General features: G+C 49.5%; 2 protein-coding genes across 4 annotated transcripts; both read right to left on the bottom strand.

Annotated features, from left to right (window-relative positions):
* Positions 1-1,396: 1,396 nt before the first annotated feature.
* On the bottom strand, positions 1,397-4,844 carry actb1 (actin, beta 1). Its single transcript, XM_086157594.1, has 7 exons — positions 4,707-4,844; positions 3,774-3,899; positions 3,429-3,668; positions 2,698-2,944; positions 2,426-2,617; positions 2,154-2,335; positions 1,397-2,058 (listed from the first exon to the last, which is right to left on the bottom strand). Exons 1-7 carry the CDS (start codon positions 4,836-4,838, stop codon positions 1,915-1,917), a joined length of 1,263 nt encoding a protein of 420 aa, XP_086013720.1. The 5' UTR covers positions 4,839-4,844; the 3' UTR covers positions 1,397-1,914.
* A 472-nt stretch (positions 4,845-5,316) lies between these two features.
* vap (vascular associated protein) lies at positions 5,317-20,210 on the bottom strand. 3 transcript variants are annotated; one of them, XM_086157598.1, is made up of 12 exons: positions 20,063-20,210; positions 19,113-19,481; positions 16,301-17,833; positions 15,169-15,257; positions 14,640-14,698; positions 14,219-14,385; positions 13,030-13,195; positions 12,746-12,937; positions 10,887-11,108; positions 9,867-10,026; positions 8,302-8,404; positions 5,317-7,183 (listed from the first exon to the last, which is right to left on the bottom strand). In XM_086157598.1, exons 1-11 carry the CDS (start codon positions 20,139-20,141, stop codon positions 8,330-8,332), a joined length of 3,111 nt encoding a protein of 1,036 aa, XP_086013724.1. In that variant the 5' UTR covers positions 20,142-20,210; the 3' UTR covers positions 5,317-7,183; positions 8,302-8,329. The 3 variants fall into 3 exon arrangements, with proteins under 3 accessions (XP_086013724.1, XP_086013723.1, XP_086013725.1); XM_086157597.1 differs by lacking the exon at positions 5,317-7,183 and having other exon boundaries at positions 8,257-8,404; XM_086157599.1 differs by lacking the exons at positions 5,317-7,183; positions 20,063-20,210 and adding an exon at positions 17,946-18,052 and having other exon boundaries at positions 8,257-8,404; positions 19,113-19,209.
* Positions 20,211-20,775: the final 565 nt, after the last annotated feature.

The following is a 20,775-nucleotide window of genomic DNA, read 5'->3' on the forward strand; positions in this document are numbered from 1 at the left end:
GATGACTTTACATTTGGTTTACTTTTAAGCAACAAAACAGATGAATTATGTGTCAATGTTATTTTAGGCCTGGCCAAGTTCTTCATTCACAAAAACAGAATGCAAAAATGTCCCCCAAATTTTAATTTCTTCATAAACAATTTTGAATTATATAAAAAATCCTTAAAACGTATGGAAAAATCCAAAAACCAAAAAATATACAGTTTGATGTCTGAGAATCCTCGTGAACCGCCAACTTAATTACATGTTATATTCCCCTTGCAATTTTTTTCCGTTTTTAATTTTATTTGTCTATTTATTTCCTTTTAATTTCTGTTTTTGTCTGGCATTATAAATTTCTCACAAACCGTTAACACTATTAACTTCTGATTACATACAGAACAAATGTCCTTATGTCCTTTGCTTCCTCATCCCTTGCCATGTTTGGTTGTACATTTGTATATTCGATTTATGTTCAATAAAAAAAAAAGTTTTACTCTGATCTATTTTACAGTTATACTCTTACATTTCGTTTAGTTTTTTGCCAAAAAAATTTTTCTCATTGTAATTCTGTGTATCAGTCTTATTCATCTAACACCGAGTGACCCACTTGAATAGCATTTTTTTTGTTTAAATATTAGTGTTTCATTCATTGATTTGAATGGGAAAAAAGTGAATTCATAAAAACCAGACAATTAAAAGCTATTAAATTAAAGACAAAAATTCATTAAAGACAATTAAAGGCATATAACAGCATTAACTAGATATTAAGAATCGAGAGTTTAAGACGATCAGATTCACTTATTTTGGATGACTTTGAAAATACTGCTATTATAATAAACATGCGCCTTTAGTTTAACCAAATTTTCATAAATTTAACATTTTTATTACGGCCATAGAACCAGCAATAGGGGCGCCAGCGCGCCGCTCACGTCGGCCAGAAGGTGGTTGTGAACGAACCATCACTGTAGGTTCTGTTCTCTGTAAACTTTGAATCATGGGAGTTAATCAAACTTTGAGACCTACTTTTAAGTGACTGCGTTAGATGAAAAAGCATGCAGAATTTGTCCCACGTAATACTCAAAACTATTGAACGAGGTTTAGGGTTTCCACTCCTGCTACTCCTACTTTGAAAGTCTGCCATGAGAAGTGACTCACCCAGTGCGGGTCAGACAAGGACCTTAAAAATATTGTCCAACACACAGCATTTTAGTTCTTATTTACACAAGGCTTTGTCTTCAGCCACTTCACACCTGACAAATACCTGAAAAGCTGTGGAGTTCTGCTTTTTAGCTGAAGAGGATCAGCGTGCGCCTGCCCGAAGAGTCGTGGAATCAGTGCTCGGATTAAATAATCAATTGGAACCTGGCGACGGCGCAACAGGTGGAATTGATGAAATCATTAATGAACAAAGAAGTCAAGACATGTGCGCTTTATTGGGTTGTGTTGTACACGAGGGGCTTCGGAAGCCTCCTGCACAATCCTTCAAACACTGCCATACAAGGTAGAAGCTTTGTCTTTTGCATACTGACAAAAACAAACTGGACCGAGTATTTTAAGGCTGAAAGTACAAAAACAAAACAAGTTTCAGATTACATAATTTACATATTAAGCAATACTACAGGTCTGTTGGGCGTCGGACCCCCCAGAGAATAAACCTTCATAGAGGCAAATAAGGTGGTGAACAAAGACATCTGGAATGACCTACACAAAACACAACAATGGACATCATGTTCCTCACATTCACACCGCCTGGACGCTCTGTACTTCCCGCAGAGTTTCTCCCCATCAGGGGCACGGTGCCACAGCCAGAGTGATGAGGGAAGATAGGAAGAGGTGTCGTAGGCTCGGCGTACACCAGTGTGTTGGTGTGGGCGTGTAAGCCGAGCCAGTCGTTGGGGTTTTAGCAGTGTGCCGGGAGGGGAATGACAGTCTTTAGAAGCACTTCCTGTGGACGATGCTGGGGCCGGACTCGTCGTACTCCTGCTTGCTGATCCACATCTGCTGGAAGGTGGAGAGGGAGGCCAGGATGGAGCCTCCGATCCATACGGAGTACTTCCTTTCTGGGGGAGCGATGATCTGCGGAGGACGGATTGAATTTAAGTTTCGCCGGCTCCAGCGAGAGCTCAAAAGACACGGGACGCCGTGTCCATCCACACGAGGGCGAGCGTTACCTTGATCTTCATGGTGGTGGGGGCCAGGGCGGTGATTTCCTTCTGCATGCGGTCTGCGATGCCAGGGTACATGGTGGTGCCACCAGACAGCACAGTGTTGGCATACAGGTCCTTACGGATGTCCACGTCACACTTCATGATGCTGTTGAAGGTGGTTTCATGGATGCCGCAGGACTCCATACCTATGGAGAGACGGAGAACCGAGCAAGGTCAAACACCGGACTGGACGCTGACCGGCGCACTTTCTACTCTAGAGTCCTGCCTCGACGTACCGAGGAAAGAGGGCTGGAAGAGGGCCTCGGGGCAACGGAATCGCTCGTTTCCGATGGTGATGACCTGTCCGTCGGGCAGCTCGTAGCTCTTCTCCAGCGAAGAGGAAGAGGCGGCGGTACCCATTTCTTGCTCAAAGTCCAGTGCAACGTAACACAGCTTCTCCTTGATATCACGAACAATTTCACGCTCGGCTGTCAGAGAGAGATTTGGAAATTTAATTTGTGTTCTCGTAGCTTCAAAGAACAGGTGTGTTGTCGGTCGTTCTGCTCACCTGTGGTGGTGAAGCTGTAACCCCTCTCAGTCAGAATCTTCATGAGGTAGTCTGTGAGGTCCCTGCCAGCCAGGTCCAACCTGAGGATGGCGTGGGGCAGGGCGTAGCCTTCGTAGATGGGCACGGTGTGGGTCACGCCATCACCAGAGTCCATGACGATACCGGTGGTACGTCCAGAGGCGTACAGGGACAGCACAGCCTGGATGGCCACGTACATGGCAGGGGTGTTGAAGGTCTCAAACATGATCTGAGAGAGAGAGGACAGGGTGGGACCATTAGCCACAGACCACACATTGAAACAAGTCAACCTAAAGGGGGGGATGGTGAGGATTAGTGAGTCAGTCAAGAAGACACAGCAGCAATCTTAACAGACGCAGCAATCTTAACAGACGGCTTTAAAACCCGGAGGTACCAATTTTTCTGCCACCATTGAACGGTTACGTCATGCAATACCCATTGTCATTAGGAAGTGTAAGGTAATCCGACACAAGTCTACTCTGCTGTAAGCAGTGCTCATGCTAGACATTCGAGAGGCTTCAGTGCAGATAAAAACCTGTAGTCTGCGCACTGTTGACAGATGAGGTCAGAAAAGAGGAAACCTGGAGATTGAAGGAACAGGGGGAATTGACAGTTTGAGCAGAAGACCAGTAAGGAAGCTACAGAGTCCAGCCCTAGAGTCCTGCTGCTAAATTAAGACCAGGCTTGTCTTTGTAGCTGCTGCGTGCTTTTACCTGGGTCATCTTTTCCCTGTTTGCCTTGGGGTTGAGGGGAGCTTCTGTGAGCAGGACAGGGTGCTCCTCAGGGGCAACTCTCAGCTCATTGTAGAAGGTGTGATGCCAGATCTTCTCCATGTCGTCCCAGTTGGTGACGATACCGTGCTCGATGGGGTACTTCAGGGTCAGAATACCCCTTTTGCTTTGAGCCTCGTCGCCAACATAGCTGTCTTTCTGGCCCATGCCAACCATCACACCCTGGGGAGACACAGGAATGAATTTAAGAGTTTTCGAAATGTAAAAAAAAAAAAAAGTCTTACATTGAGAATTTATGCAGCTATGGAAGCAAGATTAAAAATCTACCTGATGTCTGGGACGTCCAACAATGGAGGGGAACACAGCACGTGGAGCATCATCTCCTGCAAAGCCAGCTTTGCACATACCAGATCCGTTGTCAACAACGAGGGCGGCAATTTCGTCTTCCATTTTCTGGTTGGAGAGAAAAATGTGGTTTAAAATCGATTCTGAGAAATATACGTGACCTGTGGCTCCGGCGGAGGGAGTGTCGTTCCGCAGCGCGGACGCTGGATGTCGCAGTGGCGCAGCCCGCAGACCGGACCCGCAACTCGGAAACAAAGGCAGCGTCTCCCCGGGCCGGCCATGGCCATATAAGGCAAAAGTGAGAGACGGCGGCGGTCCGGTGACACCGGCGACCGGCCACTCCCTTTACCGGGATCGTCTGAGCCGCTTGCCCGCGTCCTGCCTGCGGCGACGGACGCCTGAAACGCCGCGTCCCTTTGAATGAACGCGGTGATGTCGTGCCCGTTTCCCGGAGGAGGCGACGGACATCACGTTAATAAGACTTACAAATAAAAAAAAAATCCAGACTTCAGTTTTTACCTCTTAAGTCTTTTGGTCTTAATCCGTCTAATCTTGTCTGTAAACCCGGAGACCCAAAGATAAGGTCAAAGCTTTTCTGGCAGACCGGTTTAACCTCAGCGGGATGACGCCGGAGCGGCAGCCGAGGTCACCGGCCACAAAGGCGGCCTGACGGACGACCTCATCCCGGCGGCGTCACCGAGCTAGCCTAAACTGACGGCGAGCTAGCTTAACATTTTACATTTGCTTAACAGACAAATGAAGATGTATAAAGAGAGAGGGGAGTTCTGCCGGCGAGTCGTCACGACCCCTAAATCAACCGGTATTCCTCTTTATAACTTTTAAGAATGTCTTCCACAGAAAAAAAAGAATAAAAACCAGTTTGAATGTGAGCGTTCGCCGCCTTGGAGGTCTTACCTGTGTGAGGGAGGGTTCGCGTCTGTGAGGCTGACTGAGGGTGTTACTCCGCTCGGCTCGACTTCCCGACTGCAATGGAGGTCCAATGAATGGCTTGGTTTTAAGAGCGCTCGCGCTGCAGCCCCTCTCCATATAAGGAGAACTTTCCGTACGGCGGCTTCTGATTGGTCGCGCCGCGTCCACTGGGTGTGGCCCATGCAGATGGCGGCGCTGCACTCTGACAGGACTTGGGGAGACAAACTGCACGAAAAGTCATTTGGATACCAACAAAACGTCTCGTTTGGCCTTCAGTGCAAACCCGTTTCTCTTTCAATTCTTGCAACGGTAACGCACCACATGGAGGACTTGTGTTTCCCACGCCGGGCCCTTTGAGCGCGGTGTGCATCGGTGTAAATTATACATATGCATACAGGGATCTTTTCCTGCATGCCATCGAGTTAGAAGTGTAAAAGAGTTAATCCATGTTGTCATTACTCTTGGAGAAGGAGCTGTCTGTCTTGGCTGCAGAATGCACCGTTATTTAACCCCCCACCCCACCCTCAGCCCCATAACCTTGTTCTCTTTGTCTTTGAATGAATGTAGTGCACGACATGAATGCCAAATAAAGGTGGAATTATTGGAGGTTTAATAGTATGACTGCACCGTTGACTTCAAGGTAAAAGAGGCACAGGGAGATTATAATCTAAGGGTCACTGACAGCGCTGTTAACACTCTTAACTGCCCCGGCATACCGGTGTCACACACACCCCGCACACACAGCCGCAGATGGGAGTGACAGTGATAGATGTGGCTACAGCGAGGTATGTTTACAGCAAATTCTTAGGAAGCTGTAAATCTCTTGGACTTTTCATCGCCTGCCTGCTAATGTGCCAACGTCTGCAGCGGTCGGATGACCCCGTGCCGGCCCTCGTTTAAAAACCCGATTCGGACAGGTGTTTCTCTCCTCGCGGGGTTCGATAAGACGCAAACCCATGAGGACGACAAGGAGTTTACTGCCGGTGAAGGTGACCCATGTTGTTATACCTGCGGAAGCCACCACGTTACGCAGAATAGCTGTGATTTGACTTGAAATACCTGGGCGACTGAGCCGGGGATCCGTTTGCGGGGCCCATTGTATGAAATGCTCGGGTGGGTGTGTCGGCGGAGGGGGCCTGCAACTCAATAAGGGCACCGGACAATGCTCATAAACTTACACAAGGAATTCTCACTGGCCCCATGTGTTCCTAATAAGGATATATGGGAGCCCGCGCACCCAAAGGGGGAGGAAGTCGGTTTCACAAAACTTCACTTCTGTATGCAGGCAGGAAGTGACCGCACACACCCCGACACACACATTTACACCCGCAGGTTCTCGGCTCAAAGCAGCCGAGCACACCGCAGAGCGGGCTGAACGAGCTGATCAGGGAATTGGCTTTTCAGTCTGCCATTATCCTGCTTGAGACTACACACACACACACACACACACACACACCAAGTATAGACCAGTAGCAGGGCAACCTTCCCTTTAAGATTTCCCTTGGATGACGTCCATATAAGGAGATATTGGAGCGAGTCACATGGGGGGAAGAATGTACTGCTCAGGTCATGTGACCAGTCTGAGGAAATGAATGAATCTCCCTTTTTAAGGGTGTGTGTGTGTGTGTGTGTGTGAGTGTGTGTGTGACAGAGGGCTAGAAAGAGAGAACATGTTGCAACATAAATGTCCTTATCTTTCACCAGCTACAAATATTCATGTACAGGAAGCCTCTGGTTTTATGCAGAAAATTGACAATCACTTTTGAGCAATCCTTGAGGTAGTTTGAAATCTCATACGTGACTCACACATGCATTACAGCGCACACACACACACACACACACCCAGCATTGCTCACTCACAGTCAAATACTCACAGGCCTGGCTCTCGGCTCTGACTAAGACCGTATATGGAAGAAGCTAGCAGGTAGCTTCTGTCGACTTTTCACCCATCCCTCCCCGATCCCTATCTCTCTCTCTCTCTCTCTCTCTCTCTCTCTCCACCGAGTGGACGTTCTCCTTTTACCCCGAAACTATCGCTTCATCGCTCATTTTTCCCAGGACGGCCACCATTAGAGAAGTGCACGGTGAGGTCAGGGCGCACGTTTGCTTTGCCAGTCCCTTATGGCCCCGCATTCCAGCGGCGTTTCTTGCACCGCACTGAGAGGAGCGGCACATTTCTGCTCACCAGACAAAGATACTTTCAATGATACATTCAATTATTCCTCCGCCGCCTCCCGATCTGCACTGCTCAGCACAGCCTTTCTCCGCCATGCGCTCGGTTTGGTTTCTGGGCGCTAAACTGTCACGGCGTGGCCCGCCGGCAGGACTGTTCGCATCGTCCAGGGCTCGTTCTCGGCTATAGAAGCACTGGTCATCTAAAGCCCTTTGACTCCTTGGGCTTCTGGACCCTCAGCCTCTTCAGGCATCTGGTAGCACCGCGTCAACCACTCCCAGAATCCAGCCTGCACATGGAGAAGCACTTGAAACCTCAGGAGTTGAAACCACAAAAATTAAACCTGCAGACCGCGTAGTGAAGAAGAAGCCCTTTAACGGAAATAAACGAGGGGGGGGGTCAATGTGAACAAATGACATATTTCTCGTATCCACGGCTGTTTATTGATGTCAATGTTTTTGTGTTTAATTCGCCAAATGCGGCGTGGCGATTGCAACGAAACAAACCGAGCGGTAACTCTATCGGGAAGGCCTTTTCTGTTATTTGTTTTGATGTGTTGAATACCGCATGAATCTAAAATAAACAAATATTTTATCTAAAGTCCAGTTGAACCTGAATTTTGACTCGGGGTCTCGACGACCACGGGTCTCTGTAGGGGGGGCTGGAGATTTTGGGGGTTTTATTTTACTGACGGTCAATATCGCCTCAGATGGAAGAGATGATTAAACTGACGTTTCCATTTTGGAGGAATCACTTCAATCCCAAAGTCCTTAAAAGTTCACTGTGTTTGAACTTTTTTGTGCATCTTATTACTTCTGGTATAAGTCCAGGGAGATTATTTTGCTTTCTCACCCGGATAAATAATTTTTATTTGTAATGTCACAATTCCATTTTAAATCTATTTTTTCCCCTCAATCTGACTGAATTAGATGGATGATTTTGCAGTGAAGCAAAGCAAATGTCCTTTTAAAGACAAGACCAAGATTCCGGTGTCTGGACACATTTCTATGTGATCGAACAACGACCACAAAGTAGACTTTATTAACACTTGCTCAAGAAAAACTCATTCTGCAATTGCGGGGCATTTTTACTAACTCTTTTCCAAGTATTAGTCCCCAGTTTCTGTAGAATTGTGCCAATGCAGCACCTGGCACTGATAGATTAATTCCAAGTCCAAAGACCACAATCATTCAATAAATAATGTGCAAAGTCAAACAGCAACCTGCGTAGCACTTACATCGATGTTATATTTTAAAAATCTCCACATCCGCCCAAGCAGCGCTGCGGAGGTTTGTATCATTACGCAATCACTTTTCAACAAGTTCAGCAAAATACGTAGATATGTAATACAGTAAACAAACACATTCATCACTTGTATTTATTTACAAAATATTAACATCCGTATACCGTTGTAAAAAACATTCCTGTCGGGGTGTCAGGCGGTCCAGCTCTTCCCCATGTCCACCAGCTCCATGCCTTCACAGTAAGACCTCGGCCTGGACACCCTCACCTAGTTGCAGAGCGGGACGACAACAGACAGACACACACACACACACACACACATCTTAGGCTGACCGGGGTGAATCCGAGAGACTACATAACCGACATGGGCCGGTAGCTAACCGAGCCGCAGCTGCCGCTGACCTCGCCGTCTTTGCTGCATTTGTAACGCATCTGCTGCCTATGTTTGTGGCGGCCAAGCCATTATTCAGGCAATTCCCACGCGCAGGGGCGTCAGCAACCCCACACGGGCCCCAGTTCTGGACGAGGACAGGGAGAACCTCTACCGTGTGGGATCATTTTATGAAGAGTTTTGTTGTTGTTGTTGCGGGAGGACGCTGCAAAATATCTTTCATATGTCTAGATTGTCCCATTTAAGGTCAGCAGAAGGAACAACAACATGAGCGCAGCGCCGGAACACAAAATGTAGTGCTTGCAAAAAGAACAGAATTCTACCATGAAAGAAAAAAAAAACCAACAATTTCCTGATCTTTTTTTCCTTTTTATAGATTTCTTGCACTTTCAGGGACAACATGCTTGTTGTGATGTTCTTCTGCAATTTTTAGGATTTTTCTTCTGTTCCCACACTTTCAGAATTTGATGAATAAAAAATGTGTCTCTCCATGACATCATTCTAAATGTGCCGTTTTGCCCGGTTACGGTTGTTTTATGGAAATATAAGGTATAGCCAGGACGTGTGATCTCTTCCTGTACTTGTGTAGATGACCACCGGGAGGTTTATTGAGCCCGTCGTCTCCAAACTACGACGCAGGAAGTGGTCAAGCAGAAACTTTTTACATTTCTCGCGGGCCGCCGAGCAATCCAGGCTCGGAAGGGAGAAATAAAGAGGACGGCGACTCGGGACACAAACAAACATTACATTTTAAATTGTCAAAATAAAAGCAACGCATTTTCTTTCACACTGTTTTAACGATTGAAAGGTATATTATTATTTTTTGTAACATGGGATCTCAGTTAGGTCCCCCTGAACATCTGCTTCCTGCTTCTCCTGTGCATGTATGGACGGAGACGTTGTGTGATGCATACAGACAATAAACTAGACTGGATGGCGAACAGAAGAAAGGTCAGAGCCGCCAGTTCTGTCTCAGGAGACTCAGGTCTTTCGACGTCTGCAGAGCCATGCTGCAAATGTTGGATCACACCAGCGTCATCTTCTACGCTGCAGTGTGCTGGACCAAAGTCCTACCAGAGCACCTTCAGCCATAGACCGAGACCATCGAGGTGCACCAAAGAACACCACAGAAGGTCTTTCTTACTTGAGGCCATCAAACTACATAACTCCTCCCCTTTCTGTAAGACGGAAACCTGACAGTAAAATCAATATCATGTTTGAGTGAATATATATAATCCGGCTAAAGGGTTTCCTTCAGGATAAATACATCTTCTCCACTCTATAAAACACACTGCAGTGGACGCAGCCTCTCTCTCTCTCTCTCTCGCTGAAGACTCACTGTGGGGGTCCTGTGTGACGCCAGAGACTGCAGAAGTGGAAACGGAGTCCAGTGAATCGGCTCCACGGGCCAACTACAGACGGAGAGGTCGCTGGCCTTACCGGAGTCCAGCACCCCCTCCCCCATGCTCATCTCGCTTCCCCGCCAGCCGTACTGGGAGCTGCAGACGATAAAGAGGTGCGGGGATTAGTCGGGGTCACGCACACAATGTCTGGGGTTGCCACGTAAGAGTGAAATCTGTTCCATCGTCAGCCAAAGTTCTGTCAAAATCGTGCAGCGTAGAAGGGTAAAGGTCATGGAGGAGTCGACGCCTCCCACATAGAGGGACCGCTGCAAACCGGCCAGAGAAAAGAAACAGAACCGGGGACGGTGGCTTCTCCTGGATTCTGAAGGGATTAATAAGTCCATCATCCCTGCACTGGGCCGGGCTAATACGCTTAGAGATGGAGTAAAATGTCCTGATCCTTTATCTGGGAATTTCATTAATGCTTGGAATCCATACAGTTTAATTATAACAAATCTAATTATTTGCTCCCCCCTCAGTTATCAAAAAATTCTGATTAAATAAGAAAAAAAAATCACAAAATTATTGATCAATTTTTGATTTTAAAATAATATTCAGCAGGTGAGATAGGGGCTCCTTGTGACTTTCAAATGGCGCATCAGTAAAGGTGCGACTGAACCCCTCCGTCCTGCTTTGCACAGCGAGGCTCGACATCCCGCAGTCGACTTGTTTTGCCGCTGCGAACGCTCAAAACAGATTTCTGGCCCCCGAGCGGAAAAAAAAAAAAAAAAAAAAAAAAAAATCTCTTGAATGTTCTGATACTGTCGGACGCATGGACAGTCAGGGGCGCCACACGGGAGGGGGGTCTGGATGATTCTTTGGGTGCGTTAATGCCGGCGGGAGGACGAGCGAGTGAAAGGCCGCTGGGGCCCCGCGGGCTCGTTCATGGGGCCCAAATTGCCAAGATGGCGTGAAGCGTTTCACGTTCGGTCGGCCACGGTCGCGTTTGTCCGTACCTGTGGGGGTATATTGTGTTGATGTGCGCTCCGTGGCTGGGGCAGGTGGACGCCAGCGACAATGTGTCGTCATGGTAACAGCAGGGGCGGTCGAGCGCCCGCAGGTGTAGCAATTCATCGGAGCGTGTAAAAGCAGGATTATCCAGAGAGTCTGCTGATCCTGCCAATGAACGCAACCAGAACCGACCTGACAGCTCATCAAAATGGTTGAACCTGCGATAGCTGTGCGCCCACACACACACACACACACACACACACACACACACACACACACAAGGCAATGCATTACATTCAAACAGTAAACAGTAGGCATACCTGCTTGGTTTAACCTGGGAATAAACATCATGATCTTTCATTGATCTCTGTTTTTGGACTCATTAGTGTGAGGGCCATTCTCAGTGAACCTAATGCTGATGAGTCAGAGCTTCTCGGCATCTTCTCAGCGGCTGTGAGAACATCTGGAATGACACTGCGCTCTGCAGCTGGGGAGAGAAAAAGCTCTGCTCCTCAAATTCAGGGTCTCCACATGCAAACCTCAGCTAAGTTCACGGGTAGATGTTCTCACTCCGTCTTTGCCCTGGGTGCACTTTTAAAGGTCACCCAGGTCGTGGTGGGGCACCAGTGCCTCACACACACACACACACACACACACACACACACACACACACACACACACACACACACGGGAACAGACGTGTTGCATCCTTATGCATTTGACTTCTGGATATTTTTGTGCCATGCTGCACTTTTGGTTATTCTAAGACAACTAATTTTAAATATTCTTAACCTCAGTTTTAGGTTGTACAGTGACCCTAAAACAAATGATCTGGAGGAATAACATTTTCTCTCTGCGAACCTGGAACTGAAATGTGCCTCAAAACTAGTTTTCATCTAAACATTAATAATAATTAATATTTCTTGTGCAGTTCACTGTTGGATTAAATGCATGCGTTTCCGCCTGCACACTTTGATGACATACAAGGCAGCTGAAAGCATTGCTGAGTTTTCAACACGCAATCAATTTGACAAAACAGCATCTCAGCTAAAAGGGAACGACTCCGAGTTCCTCTCTTGGTCCACGCGAGGAGTTTAACGTCAGGCTCAGAAAGGGGGTCTGCAGCCCACGACTCCTCCTGGAGAGGGAGAATATGACACCTGCTGGCTGTCGCTGCTTGTTTCAGACTGAAATCCAATCCAGAAGAAGCCGTGTGAAGGCTTCAAACACCATTGCTGCTGTTTCGAAGGCTCTGACAGCTCATGTCGCCATTTAACCCGCAATGCCTGGATTCCGATGAATTAAAAATCCATTTTGAGAAATAACAGCAAATTAAACAAAAAAAAAAAACCAACAACAACAAATATAATCTTGAACGTGCATTAAAGTGGCTGAGAATTAGTGAGAAAATGTGCAGAAAAATTCATAAATCCTTTCTTTTCGAAGAGGGAACTCTGAATTAACTTGAAAAGTAACACATTAAGGTTTTGAACGGCTTCTGAAGGTACAATGTAGGAACGAAAGACGGGAAATAGGGGTGAGAAACGGCCAGGTTGTGAGCAAAACAGCGGCATTAGGTGCTGCTACAGATGAAATGTAGTCTTCTACACTGCAGCTTGAAGTCCTACTTTCAGACTGAGTCCACACACACACACACACACACACACACACACACACACACACACACACACACACACACACACACACACACACACACACACACACGCCCTGTTTGCTTCCATTGTCTCTAAGCTGAATAACAGCACTGTGTGTCTTGTCACCATCGCAGCGAGGGAGGATCGGCCTCCAGCTGATCGTGGGCTGTGCCAGATCTTTGCTGTTCAAAGCAGCAGTGACCCAGTACCTGCTCCTGGTCTGGTCCACCTTGGCCTGGATCAGAATGGCTTTGTAGCGTCTCACCGCCACCAGGGCCAGCGCTGCGATGACGGTCACGGCGATGAGTAAGACGGCCAGGCAGGTGCCCACGAGTCGGGCGTGAGTCATCCTGATGTCACACCTCTGACCCATGAACCAGAAATCACCTCCCACGAGGCATCTGGAGCACAGGTACAAACGCGGGGACGCGTCGGAAAATTACAGCGGCGGTGACGTTCGGCGTGACGGTGTGTGTTTGCCGAGGCGTCGTACCGGCAGACGGGAGGTTGGTCCGGGTGGTGTGTGCAGATCCCGTGGTGGTGGCAGTGGTCCAAGCGGCAGACAGAAGAGCAACTGTAGTTGGCGGTGCCAGTTCGAGACACGCATTTAAATCCAGCCGGGCACTGCAGCAGCCAGTCACACACGTCGCCCTGCAGACCTGCACGGGAACACGTGATAAAACACTCCGGACGAGAACGCCGCCTCCAAAGCGAAGATAAAATAAGACAGGTAGGAGCACAAGTACGGGTCGTGATTCAGAGTTAAGTTATAAATGCCTTCCTGGCGCGGCGGTTGCGTTGAAGTTAATAAATCCCATAAATATTCTCCGCACTGCAAACCATTAGATTCCTCCCTGGCGGTGTCACAGCCAGCCAGGAGAGCCTCATACGCGGCAAAAAATAAATAAATTGACGAAAAAAAAAAGCACCAGCCTTTACCGGACCTCTGCATTTACAAAAAAAGGTATCAGACACTATATTAGTGATCTGAACTTTAAATGTACTGAATCTCCTTCCAGGGGTCACAGACGCTCGTCTTCCTTCATCCAACCTTTTCCAATCATTCTGGATGCAAATTCTTCTTTTTCTTAAAATATACTGTATTTAGAGCAGACAATTTTTATTTTGCTGTTTTTACATTTTGGTCATTTTCCTCAGCTTATAAATCCTTTGCTGGTTTTCCCAGGCGGCGTTCACATTTGACTTAAATGTATTTCTCTAGATTTCTGGGTACTTTCTCTTTTTCCAAGGTTACGATGAAATTTGCGGTGTGATGACCGATCACTCAATACACTGTTTTTCTCTCCAAATTTCTATAAGATCTTCACGTCCGTCCATTGTTAGCGCAACATTCAGATCTCCTGGTATTGAACATGTATCACACGACCTAAATTCAAACCAAGTATCCTGTCTGGCCCGAGAGAGAGGAAAAGTAGATCCTTGGAGGTGCCATCACAAGACATCTCAGAGGGCTTGCACACCACATGTGAGTGACACCTGAGGAACGCCGCCATTCTAATGAGATTACTCATTCCTGCTTGTGAGGAGCTTAGTCACTCTGACCGACGGCGACGTCCCTGCATCAACCCAACCACGATGTGTGGAGAAGGTCGGAGATGTTCTGCTGGATTAGCCTTTTTAAGTGGAGATCCCTCAAAGCCCCGCTCTCGGCCCCGCCTCACCTCCCAGGGTGACGTTTGCTATCGCGGACGATCGGAAGCTCCTCCCGTCGCGGGCGGCCCGGCCGAGTCCCGTCCTCTCCAGCAGGGCGGCGGCGGGGTCGGCCGAGCCGAGCCACGGCAGCGCCCCGCTGGTGGTGAACTCCAGAAGACTCTGCACCGAGCGCCCGCTGGAACAACAGAGCAAAAGACAATTAATTATGCAATCTGGTGCAGTCATGACGGGTTAAACGGGCGGTGCGAGGTTTGATGGCTCAACAAACTGAAGATGGTTTCTCCAGGATGTCTGCAGGGCTTTTCTGGGATCCGTAGACTAGTTGTGGTGTGAGGAGTGAGCGTACAGTTAAACGGTTAATGGGTAAATTATTGCGGGGGAAAGCTGGACTCTGGGCCCGGCGGTAACCTGTGCGTTCAGTCTCCTCACCTGCTCCAAACCCCCAGCAGCCTCCTGAAGCCCGACGCTCTCAGCAGGTACGGCTTCAGCTGGAACGACAGGCAGGGACGACTTCAGAGCGCCTTCTGGATAAACATGTTTATTCCTGTGTGTGTGCTTAACAGTTCCAATGACCAAAAGACAGCAGGCAGAGCTGGAGGTTGCAGAGATGAAGATGTCGAGGTTCTCTTTGGGAGTGACCAGGATGGAGAGGATCAGGAATGAGTCTTTCAGAGGAACAGCACATGTTAGATGTTTTGGAGAGAAGATCAGAGAAGCCAGACGGAGATGGTTGGGTCATGGACAGAGGAGGGATAGAAAATATATTGGTAGACGGATGCTGGAATTGGAGCTGCCAGGCAAGAGGTCTGGAGGAAGACCAAAGAGAAGGTTTATGGACGTAGTGAGAGAAGATATGAAGGTAGTTGGTGTGAGAGAGGAGGGTTAGATGGAGACGGCTGATTGGCTGTGGCGACCCCTGAAGGGAAAAGCCAAAAGGCAAAGAAGAAGAATTCCTCACCCAGGCACCAGTATCTCTCTCCAGGCCGACGGGCGAAGCCGAGCGAGACTCCTCCACGATGATCTGCAGCAGGAGCTCGAAAGACTCCACTGGACACAACGGGCAAATCGTAACTCATCCCAACAGTTCTAGAATATCTTCAGCAAAATCGTCTGTATCGTGAGAATACATGATTTCATGAAAAAAAACAACCTTTTGCCGTATACTTTTGTTGGACACTTTCCCAGTTCCATTGGCGTTTCGTTCATTTATATACAGCTACGCAATGCGCGGATCTAAGTTCCCTCGAAATGAAACGAACGCATTTATGCCGGTGGTGATGTTAAGGGCCAGCTTGCACTGCGGCGCCCTCACACCTTCTTCTGCAGGCCTGCAGGAACAGGCCACGAAGCCTTCACAGAAACACGACGGAGTTGGAGCTCCCTCTACTGGAGGAACCACACAAACACACTATTTCTTAATTCTCCAAAACACATCCTTTGTGGCTGTTATTAAAACCCCCTTCAAAACATGGCTTATTTCATTCCAGGGGCACATCAGAATCCATAAGCATCTCACGGATTCATCGGTGATAAGCAGGTTATTGACACAAGTTCGCTCTGATCAGCGCATGTCTACTCATAATATTTTATTTAATCCTCGTGCGATCTTAACATCGTGTTTACTCCCCTTGTCCTACGGGTCAAAAATGACCCATAAGACAATGTTTGCGCCCTAGAGGTGTACAGCCCACATGGAAACATAAACAAAAAAGAAGTATCACTTTTTCTAATTATGGGGTCTCTTTAGGAAAAATCATAAAATTTCAAGTTGGAAAAAATAGGTTAAGGTGATTTTTTCTACAGCTAAACACGGTAGTGGGTCACTTTTGACCCACAAGACAACACAAGGGTTAAAAAAATCCCATCTTTCACAAGTATGAGGGATATAAATTGACAAAAACAGCCATAGTGCATCACAGCAACTGCAGTACGGTGTTGTAAAGGTTTAGTGAAGAAATATGACTGTCGGGAACATGTTTCACCTGCTCCTGCTTCAGTCGGTGCTCATAATCGGTATAAATCACTAGAGCAAGGAAAGGTCTCTCCAATTATTTGCAAAGTTAAATCATTGCAAACAACATGCACGATACCTCTGACGGCTGCGGGCTCGTCCGGCACGATGTAGAACCTGGGCGTGCGAGGTGCAGATGTCGGGACGGAGGGTGTGTGTCCGGAGAACGGGTCGGTGGAGGCCCGGGACGCAGCTCCCGCGGGAGCGTTTGTGACTCCGCTGCCGGGAAACCGCTCAAACTCCTCTTCCCTCTCCGTGTGCGGAACCACGTGCACTTTTTCCGTGTTCATTGTGGACAAGGGCGGAGGCGCGGACGTGGCGGTAAAGTCGTGTAGAGGCGTACGTGCGGCGGAGGACGGTGGAGGGAGGATGCTGCCGGTCGTCGCCGGCTGAGCGGTGCGCTCCCCGTCAGCGTCAGGGGTGAAAGAAAGAGTGGCGGGGTGAGGTGTGAGCTGGAGTGTGAACGGCTGGGACTTTGCAGCCCACGAGCCGTGTGCGGTTGAGTGTTCCGGGGTGTGTGTGGGATGCGGCGCCTCGGTCACGGGCCCTCCCTCATGAGCAGTTTCGGTATCGGGCGAGCTCGGAGAACCCGAGGAACTGTACGTGGAGTGGTTTGTTCCGGGGCCGGCGGGTGAGGCGGGGAGTGCGGTCGTGTTGACATTTCTCCGCCTCTCCCCTTGGTTTGTGCTCGTGAACGAGGAGAACGTGTGAGGAGGCGGGCTGTGCGTGAGAACCCGCGTGGGACCGGAACCCGGGTCGGAGGTCAGATTCCCGAAAGCCTCGGTTTGACTCGCGACGTTAGAGGCCGCAGATTCGAAGGTGTCAGTTCGACTCGTACTTGGATGGGAATACGCCGCCGCCGCCGCCGCCGTCGCGCCAGAGGAGCCTGAGAGGCTGGCGGTGGATGAGGACGTCCCGCTGGAGCTTTGTGAGGTAGATGGAGATGACGGAGGCCCAGTATCATACCGCGCGCTGCTCGAAGCCTCCCGATAGGCTGGTTTTGATGGGTCGCCGGTGACGGGGGCCATGGCGGCAGAGACGAGTCTTTGTGTGCTTCGCTGGCTCCTCCAGGGATCGGAGAGCTCCTCCCCTGGAGCCCCGCCTGAGACGGTGAAGGTCCCACCCGTGGTCTGCAGCGGGACGCTGGAGCTGGACAGAGCCCGCGGCGTTGGCGTGGTTGTACGCCGGTGTGTGTGGACGCCATGTGTGCCGTCGAGACCTACTGCCGTCGTTGACGACGGTACGTCACCGGGCTCTGCGTTCTCAACGTGAATATCGGGGTGTGTCCTCCCACCGGCACCCACAGTGAGGTGAGGAGCTCCAGATGTATCCGTTCCATTGTTCGCCGCTTCCTCAGGAAGCGTCTGGGTTTCCCTATCGGCTCTCCCAGGCGCGGCCGTGAGCAGCGGGGTTGAGGCGGGGTGCGGCGGCCGCCGGTCCGGAGAGGACGGATGAGACTCGGTCCGAGACCCGGGGCCTTGATAGAGGTGACCCCCGCTCGGGACCTCTTCCCCCGGAGTCGCGGTGTCGGTGAAGCCGGTTCCTGTCCCAGACCCGTGCGTGGAATGCGCTCTCGTGTGGTCCTCCGAGGAATTCCTCTCGCCTTCCTGAACTGGACGGCCGGGAAGAAACAGAAAAACAGCGAGGGACGCGGTGAGGAGAGAGACAGGAGTGGAAACCGCGGCGGCGACACGTCACAGAAAACACGATAAGAAGTTTCCTACCGGCAGGTTTACGGCTCGTTTCCCAGGCCGATTTCGCGGCTTCACGTGGCAACCGTGACATTTCTTTATGGTAAACAAACACCGCTCTCCCTTCTCACGGCGGCCATCTTGTCAGAACAATTTAAAATCCCGGGTTAGATTACTATTTTGACATTTTAATCCGCAAACTAATTGCCATATCTGTGTTTGAGCAAATATGAAGGAGAAGTCTGATACTAGCTTGAAATAACACACACACCCACACTCATTAATGGCAGATTTAAGTATACGCTGGTGAGCTCGTGTGGACGCAATGTGATTTCACCAGTGTCATAATACCTGGCTGTGGTTACATGCTGTGAAAAAAAAAAAATGGAAAAATACACACAAAAGAGGAAGGTCCATAGAAACTGACAGCTCGCAGCCACTTCCTGTTTTCAGGGAAGCAGTGACACTCCATATTTTCCAATAATACTCAGGGTTAAATATGCTGCCAGTAATAACCCCATCTGCCTGGAAACCCTTTTCTAATCAAGCGGTGCAAATGTCTGATTTTTTTTGTCAAACAACTTTGCAAGGTGGGAAACAGAAACACTTCAAACATGTCCTGTTTCCTCTCGGTTTCTGAGCAGAAACTACAAAAATCAAACTTATTTCCTCATATTCCCACCGTGAGAGAGTGGCGCTTCACAGTGAGAGCGCCGGCCGACAGTGAACTCTGGTTCAGAGACAAATCCAAAGCGCAGCCCATCCACGCTTATATTGTAAATAAATGGATTATTCGGGAAATTGCGCACGCCCCGCTTATTGTAGTATCAAAAATCTGCATGTAACCCTGAAACACGTGAAAGGACCCCTCTTCACGGAGATATCATTGCTGACCTCCAGTCGTACAGTCCGGCTAGGGTCGCTAAATTGGGATTGTGTAATCGCATCTGACACACACACACACACACAGGCAGAGCTGCTGATGCGTTATCCATAACTAGTTTCATAAGATCCCAGTATTAGAACAGCTCAGGCAGACAGAGGTGACGGCTTGTTTACGTCGTCTCCACCGCGGCAGAGGAGCCGCTGCAAAACAGTCGCCCAAATGTCATTACGGCTATTAGATCAGGCTCCCGTGGTCGGGCTGGCCAGCGGGTCACGCCGACTCAATCACCGGCCTTAGAAATGGCGCTTTCTCACCGGAATAAGAGAGGCGGATGGCGTCCGAGCAGTTCCTCGCTCCGGTCCAAATGAGGCTGGCTTTGCCCCGGTCGCAGCCGGAGAGCAGGGCGGCGTCCCCCCTCTTCAAGACGTGCCTCTCCCGGGTCCGGACGCAGCTCACCGACACGTCGGCCTCCCCTCCGGCCTGCTCCAGCCGCAGCCACACCGCCAGACCCCCGGGAATATCCAGGGACAGAACGCAATCCGCGACGAGAGGCGCTGAGGTCGCGCCGGGGGAACCGGACGGGTCAGAGTGGCAGAGAGGTCCTCGCAGGGCCAGACGGAGGCCGCCGGGAGGCTCTGCGTCCAGGGTGATGTTTCCGCCGCACTGCTCGGCCAGCGCTTTATCTGAGAGAGAAACAAGAAGTTCAGTCGAACGGGGGAATAACACGGGCCGTGACGGATTATCGCCCGACGCCAAAGCGAAACCGAGGGGGACGATCACTCCAACACACGGTGGACAAGGCTTTTACCGGACGGAGTGTGCTTTGCGTCCACAGATGAACCGTCTGCCTCGTTAAACCGGGATCCACCGGTTCCTCTCTTACCTCAACCGCCCTCAGAGCTCAATCACACATTTCTTCATTTTCCACCTCACTGTCAAGTTCAGATGTGATTTACAGATGAATTCACGTTTTGAGGGAAAACAAAACACGACATTTGCTCATCATCCCTTTGGAAAATCCCCCAGCGCTGAAAATATTGGCGTCATTTGGGGGAATTTTGTTCGAAAATAAACAAAATAGAAAATCCAACACTTAAGAGTATGAATCTCCCTCTCTCACACACACACACACACACACACACACACACACACACACACACACACACACACACACACACACACACACACACACACACACACCTGTGACTTATCGAACCCACGAGTGCGTGGATGTGCGCGTCGTGCGGGTGCCTTGTGCGCGTACCTGTGTGCCAGGTGTCCGTGGGCGCGGAGAGGATGGTGAAGATGATGGTGAGGAGCAGCAGGCGTCCGTGGAGCTGCATCTCCACGCCTCACACACACATGTCACTGCGCGCGTCCACACACCGCGGACGCCGACGCGTCTCCGTGGACGAGCGAAGCGGCGCAAAGCGCAAACTGGCGCGTCCCTCCTCCTCCTCATCATCTTCTTCCTCCTCCTCCTTTTCCTCCTCCTCCTCCTCCTCTCTCGCTCTATCATTTCCTCCGACGGGAAACGGTGTGTCGCCCCCTCGGCAGCCTTTCCCCAGGAGGTGGCAAGGAAGGAGACGGCTGCTGCCACCGCAGGTTGTCGGGTTATTTGTTTTCTTTTCTTGTTTTACACACGGCTTCAAAGGGAACAGCTGGTATTGATGAGGGTTGAGGACGAGGAGGAGCCGCCGGCGTCTGGCTGCTTCCACACGCAAAGCTAGCAGCTAAACTTTAGCAGCTAAACTCCAGCAGCTAAACTTTAGCTAGCTCCTTTTAGCAGCTAAACTTTAGCTAGCTCCTTTTAGCAGCTAAACTCCAGCAGTTAAACTTTAGCAGCTAAACTTTAGCTAGCTTCTTTTAGCAGCTAAACCAGGCCTGGCCAACCTGTGGCTCCTGAGCCGCATGGGGCTCTTACGTTCATGTCGACTTTAGTGTTTGTGTGTTTTTTACTTGTGCAATCAGGTGCCG

The sequence above is a fragment of the Fistularia commersonii genome, chromosome 12, assembly GCF_037954325.1.
Source record: "Fistularia commersonii isolate RoL2024-O1a breed Wild chromosome 12, RoL_Fcom_v1.0, whole genome shotgun sequence".
Lineage (NCBI taxonomy): Eukaryota > Metazoa > Chordata > Actinopteri > Syngnathiformes > Fistulariidae > Fistularia > Fistularia commersonii.

Coding starts and splice junctions, on each gene's coding strand:
- actb1 (XM_086157594.1), bottom strand. CDS start 4,838: ATGGAGAGGGGCTGCAGCGCGAGCGCTCTTAAAACCAAGCCATTCATT. Junction 3,669..3,773: donor TTGGACGTCCCAGACATCAG/GTAGATTTTTAA, acceptor GTGTCTCCCCAG/GGTGTGATGGTTGGCATGGG. Junction 2,059..2,153: donor CCACCACCATGAAGATCAAG/GTAACGCTCGCC, acceptor CGTCCTCCGCAG/ATCATCGCTCCCCCAGAAAG.
- vap (XM_086157598.1), bottom strand. CDS start 20,141: ATGCAGCTCCACGGACGCCTGCTGCTCCTCACCATCATCTTCACCATC. Junction 11,109..12,745: donor GTGGACCAGACCAGGAGCAG/GTACTGGGTCAC, acceptor GTGGGCGCACAG/CTATCGCAGGTTCAACCATT. Junction 8,405..9,866: donor CGTCACACAGGACCCCCACA/GTGAGTCTTCAG, acceptor CTCTGCAACTAG/GTGAGGGTGTCCAGGCCGAG.